The sequence below is a fragment of the Schistosoma haematobium genome, chromosome 4, assembly GCF_000699445.3.
Source record: "Schistosoma haematobium chromosome 4, whole genome shotgun sequence".
Taxonomy (NCBI): domain Eukaryota; kingdom Metazoa; phylum Platyhelminthes; class Trematoda; order Strigeidida; family Schistosomatidae; genus Schistosoma; species Schistosoma haematobium.
Window position 1 is genome coordinate 44,905,612 of NC_067199.1, and position 7,906 is coordinate 44,913,517.

The 7,906-nt window shown below is 35.7% G+C and overlaps 1 protein-coding gene across 1 annotated transcript; it reads right to left on the reverse strand.

Annotated features, from left to right (window-relative positions):
* Nucleotides 1–4,320: 4,320 nt before the first annotated feature.
* Nucleotides 4,321–4,677, reverse strand: PDE5A_1 (cGMP-specific 3',5'-cyclic phosphodiesterase; the record flags this gene model as incomplete). The annotated part of the gene is made up of 1 exon (XM_051208248.1): nucleotides 4,321–4,677. The coding sequence occupies one exon, from the start codon at nucleotides 4,675–4,677 to the stop codon at nucleotides 4,372–4,374; it is 306 nt and encodes a 101-aa protein (XP_051067130.1). The 3' UTR covers nucleotides 4,321–4,371.
* Between the last annotated feature and the right edge of the window lie 3,229 nt (nucleotides 4,678–7,906).

Below are 7,906 nucleotides of genomic sequence, written 5' to 3' on the forward strand. Positions count from 1 at the left end.
ACACTGCCACTAAGGAGTCTCACAATAAGACAAAACAGTCATCCAATGCTTCCAGGCATCTAACGGTGGTCTAACATCAATCGGTTCATGATCTCGATCAAAAAAAAATTCCATTGTTACGCATCAATCAACTCTACTTAAAATCATTATGGCATAGTGACAATATCGAATCATACTACTGCACATGATTAACATAAACTAAAAGCAATCAATCAATTGTAACATGTAACAACAATTAAAGCAAAGTGAATGAAGAATAGAAATGAAATAAAAGGAAACGATTAGGTCGATGAATTAGATTGATGTATTCTAAAGTTTACAAAATAAAGATTTTTATTGATTTCATTACTTGTAGTTTGGCATTAAAGTAACTCAAATGTAAAGGTTATTTTTTCTTCTTTTTTAGATTTTATAGTGTACTTGTTTTTATGTAAATATAAAATGCAAGTATTCAAACTTATATGAGGTAGTACTTACATTAGTTCGAGTTGTCATACCACATTAGCACATAGATACAATTGTCAATTCAAATCTCATAGTGGTAGAGGTAGCAAGAGTATAAGCAGTAATCGGAAAGATTAGGGTTTGGAGATGTTATTCAAGGAGTATAATACAGTGAAATATATTTGGAAAGAGAAAAAGAAAGGGATATGAAGAATTCAGAAGATTAGAAGTTGGGAGAACGCAAAGATTGGATGCACCTGCGCCATTACAAACGATTTTCAGCCATATCATTCAAGGTCTCTAACCATCGGTTGCTATTGTCTCGCAGATCCCAACCAGGTAGTCTACACCTATCAACATGGCTCAGTTCACTTGTCAATGGGTTTGTACCATGTTTTGGTCTAGCCACCCCTAGCTTTCTTCTAATCTACTTCTACACCATTAAAACATCACACGTCGGGGTAGTCGGTGGTTGGGTATATGTAACACATGGATAAAGATTCGGACTCAATAATCAATCATTTATTAGTTAAAAGACTTGATTTTTTTAAATTATTTAATTTGAACTGTGTTACATCATATGTGATCGAATAGTATCACTAACTTTCAAAGAAAATTTTCAGCTCAAAGAGATGAATACATGAAAGTGTACTTGATATTCATATTTGATAGTAGTGTGTTTTATCATATGCAGTACAAACAAGAACTTTTATTTATCAAATAACATATATCAGTTAGTCAGTCAGTCAGTAACAACATAGAACTTCGTACGTACGTACATTAGTTCGCGTTGTCATACTACATTGTCACAGAGATACAATTGTCGATTTAAATCCCATAGTGGTAGAGGTAGTAAATGTATAGGCAGTAATCTGAAAGATTAGGGATATGAAGAATTCAGAAGATTAGAATTTGGGAGAACACAAAGAGTGGATGCATATGTGCACAGCATTGCAAACGATTTTGAGCCATGTCATTCAGGGTCTTTAACCATCAGTTGCTATTGTCTCGTGAATCCCAACGAAGTAGTCTACACCTAACAACATGGCTCAATCTACTTGTTAGTGACTTCATGGATTTGTGCCATGAACTCTAAACAAACATGATCCTTTTTATTCTTTGTTTAAACATATACATCTCCATCGCTACTATTTTTTGTTTTTATTAAAAAATATAATCAATATTTTTACCTTTTTCTTATGACAATCACTAATCAATTAAACAATGGATTTTTTGAAACTAAATATTTATATGCAACTATAGAGAATAATAAATTCAATCGATATTGTTTGTTTGAATCTTCCCATTGTTGCTAAGATCTGCAATTGATCAATTTCTTATTGACATATGTACATATTGTGTGTATTGCCTCAATACAGCCTTAAGTCACAAGCATTATATACAAATATGGGTAGCAGCTAGGAGTGGAATCGAGGATGCGCGTTGGATATTCGGCATCTTGAGAAGACAGTTGTTTATAAATACTTGTACTATTTCGATCATGGTTGTAGTAGTTCTCCAAATTTCAGATCCATACAGTAAAACTAGATTGACGTCCGTATTGAACATTCTGAATTTCATATTGGTTGACAGTTGTTTTGAGTTCCATATAGTCTTCAACTGTAGAATACTATCTTTCATTTACCAGTCCTTACATTCACATCTCCATCGGATACTCATTGTTCATCGATTATCATGTCCAGGTTCGTGAAAGTTCCCATATCTTACACAGTTTCACCATCAAGTGTGATTGCTGATAGATATTCCAATTGAACACTTCAGTCGGTTCAATCACCTCTTCTAGTAATCCATAGGCTAAATAGACACAACAACTTGAACACCATAGAAAACGAGAGAGAAATATCGAAATAACACTCTACTCCAAGGTTCCGTTTATGTACAGAAAATTTATGGTATTTATAGCATTTCAGATGAGGTTGTATTTCTGGAAAGTTCTGAAACTCTACTAAACATGGTATTGTGATAGGTAATCATGCAATCAGGAATGTGACACGTGACTCTGCACATTTTTGGTAAACGTCCATTGAATACTGATTGAATAAATGTTTCCCAGCGTTTTCAACGCCCCTTTGATCATTTCTCGAGGAATATTTCAGATCTCCCAACAATTGGGTTGGCGTTTTTTGCATTGTATTTCAGAATCTTGATTTTCATTAATGTATGTCGAGGCCTACTGATATAGAGGTTGTTGCTACACCGTCATTTGTTAGTGTATTAGGATTACTGTTGGTTTGAAGCTCGAGTAAAGTAGGAGGGTTGAGCATGGTGTCAGCAACCACATCTCTTAGAAAACAACTTTGCTAAAAAATTACTTATCAGAATAAACAATTAATGCAGGCATGAGAATACTTGAGTTTGAATAAGTTAAGTTGATTCACACCAGTAACTAACTTATTTAACAGACAGACAATTTCACTTTCATCAGTACTATTTGCCTATATCCTTTCATACGTATATATTCCCATGCCTGTATTAAAGTGGTTGATTGATCAGATATTATAATCTATGCATATAGTTCTCTTACTCTCTTACATTTCAATTGCTTAAACCGCTTAATGGCTCATTCTATGCTGAATTACCTTGTATTCACCCTTACGTATTATCTTCTAAAGATTGTAGACCATTGGAAACTATCAGATCGACTGATATACGAGGTAAAGGAAATATCACGAAGATATTCTGCCAGAATTCTAGCAGTTTACTTCAATCTTAAAGTATTTGCTGATGATTTAGTTTAGAAAGACAATGAAAGCTTCGAGACTGAACTATTTCACTTACAGAATATACAGTACTTTGAAAAACTAGTACTCACCACAAGAACCAACAGCTGTATTTTCAATTACTTGTGTCATTATGTATAACTCTCAACCTAGAATAAAATATAAACAAAGATGAATAGTGGCTAACAGCAGCAGAATTCAAGACACGCGTTTCATCCTATTTGGAACTCGTCAAATGGATGTACCTGCATCTCAGAGAGTTGATATTCACTCTGGAACTTGAATCCAGTACCGTTCGTTTCAAACATCATCGTGTTATTCACTTAACTATTGAGTTCTGATAACCAATTGCTTGTACAGTCTAGATGAAATGCACATTAAACTGAATTCCACTGCTAGCCATCATCGATCGTTGCTTAGAATGCTTGTGATTTAAGTCTGAATCGAAGCAATCTCCACAGTATTCACATATATCAATACCAAACTGATCAATGACAGACCTTAGCAACAATTTAATTAATACTTTACTACTTAAATAATAGAAATCCAAAAAGAAACAAAGAACAGACAATTACATACAAATGAATCATACGAATATGTCGATAATCGATTATTCGATTAGTTTCTATAGTTATTTATTGATTTATATTTAGGCCTAGATATGAATGTATCTATGTATATACATGTGTAACTAAGTGGCTTGTGCTGTGCTATGCTGTGCTGTGTTGTGGTGTGTTGTGCCGTGCTATGCTGTGCTGTGCTCTGTCGTGCTATGCTGTGATATCGACCAGTTAATGATTTGTTTTTCTTTAAAGAGTTTTAAAAAAAGCCAAAACCTGATTGTAATGATATTTGATGTTTCATTAGAAAAATAGATGAAAATCTAAAGTTATAAAGTCAATTAGATCTATTCAATATATATTACAATATTTTATAGTTATGTTTATGAACAGTTGTCTATGCAAAATACTTCGGACACTATCAGTCAGTCAGTCAGTCAGTCAGCTACAACGTAGGACCAGGCACATATATGCATCGCTCCAAGTTTCCACACCTCATTAGCACTGAATTCATAGAGGTAGTTAATTCAATGGTGGTTATATATTAAAGAAAGATTGCATATAAGGATATAGTACAGGAAGAAAGAATTAGTTCGCAGAAAGAAAGATATGAAGTGATTTCAATCTCACAGTTTAAGGGAAGACAGAGAGTGTATACACCGACGCCATTCTGATCGATTCTGAGTCATGTCACCTAGAGTCTCCAACCATTGGTTACGATAGTCATGCGGACCCCAACCGAGTAGACTGCATCTAACAACATGGCTCAGACTAGAAGTCAGTGACTTTACGGACTGATGCCACGTTTTGGTTTGGCTGCCCCTAACTCTCTTCCAACCATCTCCAACACCGGTTAGCATTGCACTTCGTGGTAATCGGTGTTCAGGCATACGTAACACGTGGCCCAACCATCTCAGTCCATGAAGATTCATAACCTCATCAACTGATTTACCATCATTCCCTAGTACCCTGGCGTCCAACCTCACTATTACTTACCCGATGATCCGAGCAGATGCGAGCAATATTTCTAACGCATCTGTAGTCAAATACTAGTATAGTTTAGGAGTATCTTCTACTCTTAATGGCCATGTTTCGCTGCCGTAAATTAAAACAGAACGGACTGCCGCGCAGTATACTCGTCCTTTTATTGATAGACGTATATCTTGCCTTCGTCATAGGTGACGTAAGTTGGACACTATCAGTAACAATCTGAAATGGGAGAGAACAAACCAGAATCCAGTAGAAGAAGAAATCATGAAGAACTGCTGGAAGTGGATAGGACACATATTGAGGAAAGCACACAACTGCATCACAAAGCAAGTTCTTACTTGGAATCCTCAACACCAAAGGAGAAAAGGAAGACCAAAGAACAGATTACGCTGAGAAAAGGAGACAGATATGAGAAGAATGAACAAAAATTAGATAAAACTGAAAAGGAAAGTTCAGGACAGAGTGAGTTGGAGAATGCTCATCGGCGGCCTATGCTCCATTTTGAGTAACAGGCGTAAATAAGTAAGTAGGTATGATCTTGGAATATTGGTTTTTCACAATCATTCTATTTTATTTATTTAAACACATAGACATTGGTACAAGAAGGCACCAAATAGATATCCGCCACATAAATCATTTAATTTGTTTTAGGGATGGGATACTGCCCGCGTTCCCAGACCGAAGTAAGTGGATTTCTTGAAGTCCTGAAGTCTTCGACCTAATGGTCTGATCCACAAGGCATTGGAGCGACATCAGGGGACGTCATTTTTTCCCTCAGGATCGTGGAGCCCATGTACACTATTGGTGTTGAATCAGGGTTTTTCAACTCCCCTACGTGGATCCTCCATATCTACCAATCGGGTTAAAGCGCCAGAAATTCACTTTTCATCTTCTTAATTTCGTAAACAACACCCTCGCTGCGAGAAGGCAGTGAGTAGAACTTCTCTGTCACGCGTATTCATGTGAGAGCATTTCGAGAGAAATAGCTGACTCTCCCTACTCTCGGCCGTACCAGGGCATTTGGGGGCAATCATTCTATGCTAATTAGTCTATTTTTATTCAACATCTGATATCCGCAAACAGCTATAATTGATTTGTGCGTGCTTACCATGAAATTTGAATATAACGGGTAACCTTTCCAAAATCTGATTTGATCAACATTTAGGCTACAAATAATTAATACCTCACTCATATAACTATTTTTCTGTTTTGGGAACTAAACAAAATTCCAGACAGTTAAATCACATGAGTAAGAAGCAAGATCTAATGCAATGACTGAACTATAGGTCAAAGATTCAAGGAGAATCACTGTTGAATATGTAGACCAGTTGTTATGACATAGTAGAGATCCATTAGTATGGCACAAATTCTCCTTAATAAATGAAGAGAACCTTGGTTGAACTGATTCCATGCGGAGTGGTGCGGTTTTATAATGGCTTATTGGACAAACTATGTATATCTAGAAAACGTACATCTCTTTACAGACTCACAACAAAGTCACTCGTTAATTCTGTCAAGAGCGATGTTGATGACATAAGGTTACTTGCTGAAATAGAATACTGGGATTATTTTACAAGATTTCATATCATTTGAGACTGTCAGAATGTGACGAAGAACCATATAGCCTGAATAACATTCTTTGGAATAAAGTACAGGAAGTAATTGTTGAGGAGATAGAGAAAATTCCTCGAAAAAACGATCAAAGGGATCGTGAAAACGCTGGGAAACATTTATTCAGTCAGCATTCAATTGACGTTAACTATAAATATCTAGAAAATGAGGAGCCATATGTCACATTTTCGAGTGGATAATGATTTGTCTTGATACTATGTGTTAGTAGAGTTCCGGAACTTCCCAGAAGCCCAATGCCATCTGAAATGTTATAAATACCCTCAATTTTCTGTACATAAACGGAACCTTGGAGTAGAATGTTATTTCAATATTTCGCGCGTTTTCTTTGGTTTTCAAATTATTGTATATATTTAGACTTGTGGTTACTAGAAGAGCTTAGGAACCAGATTCAAATGTTCAGTCAGAAGATTTATCAGTAAGCACGTGATTGTAATTGTACTGACAGCATCAAACAGCAAATACTAGTCACCAAGTATAAACAAGGTGTTCTTATACTAGTACCTATGTGGTTATTCTACCACATACAGTCTGAAGTTGTTTTTCAATAGAATATGATCAATATTCCTAGAATGTTTATAATTTCTTATCAAATCACTATTCAATCTGTATTTTCAGACAGTTGAAAAAAGTCCCTGAAATTTACTGTAGTTTTTTAACTACTTGCAAGTAGCTTAATTAAATTATCAAAATTATTCGCGGATTATTATGCTCAGAGAGATGCTTTGTAGATATAATAATCTCAATAGTTGAGATCATGAGTCAATTGAAGCTAGAACATCATGAAAAACCTGGAAGGACTGAATGTGTGTTTCGTCCTATTGTGGAACTCCTTATCAGTGGGCATCCACGTCCCATACTACGACGAAACGGCCTTCCCCTACTTCAAGGTTTTCTATGTTTGTCTAGCTTCAATGAATTCATGGATTCAACTATTAAATTTGTTATTCTTCATATATATTGAAGCCAGTTAAAGATACCTCATTGTCAAATATATTATTATTTATCCAATATCATCTTGTATGTAGTTGTAGGAACGAATCAGTATAATATCTAGTGAATTCGTTTAATATACTTTAAACTTAATCTTCATTCCTTTATTCAAAGATAAGTGGAGTTAAGTGGTTAGATGAAAGTTTAAAAAATAGTGACGGTAGTGATACTCAAGATGAATTTTGTTCGTTTAAAACAAATAAACATTGATTGGTAACTATTTTAGCTGTATTAAGTGCCGTCATGGAATTTATTTATTTTAACACATAGATATTGGTAGAAGGAGGCACTAAATACATATGCGCCACACAGATCTCATTCGATATGTGTGAGGGCTGTGATACTGTCCGGGTGCCCAAACCGAAGCAGGTAGTTTTCTTAGAAGGCCACAACCGGAGCCCTCTAACTAAAGGTCTGATCCACAAGGCAGTGGAGCAACGTAAGGAGATGCAGTCCCACGGTTGTCGTCGACCAACTATTAGTTCATACGCCATTTGTTCCCTCAGGATACTGGAGTCCATGTGCATCATTTGTTTGAAATGAGGGTTT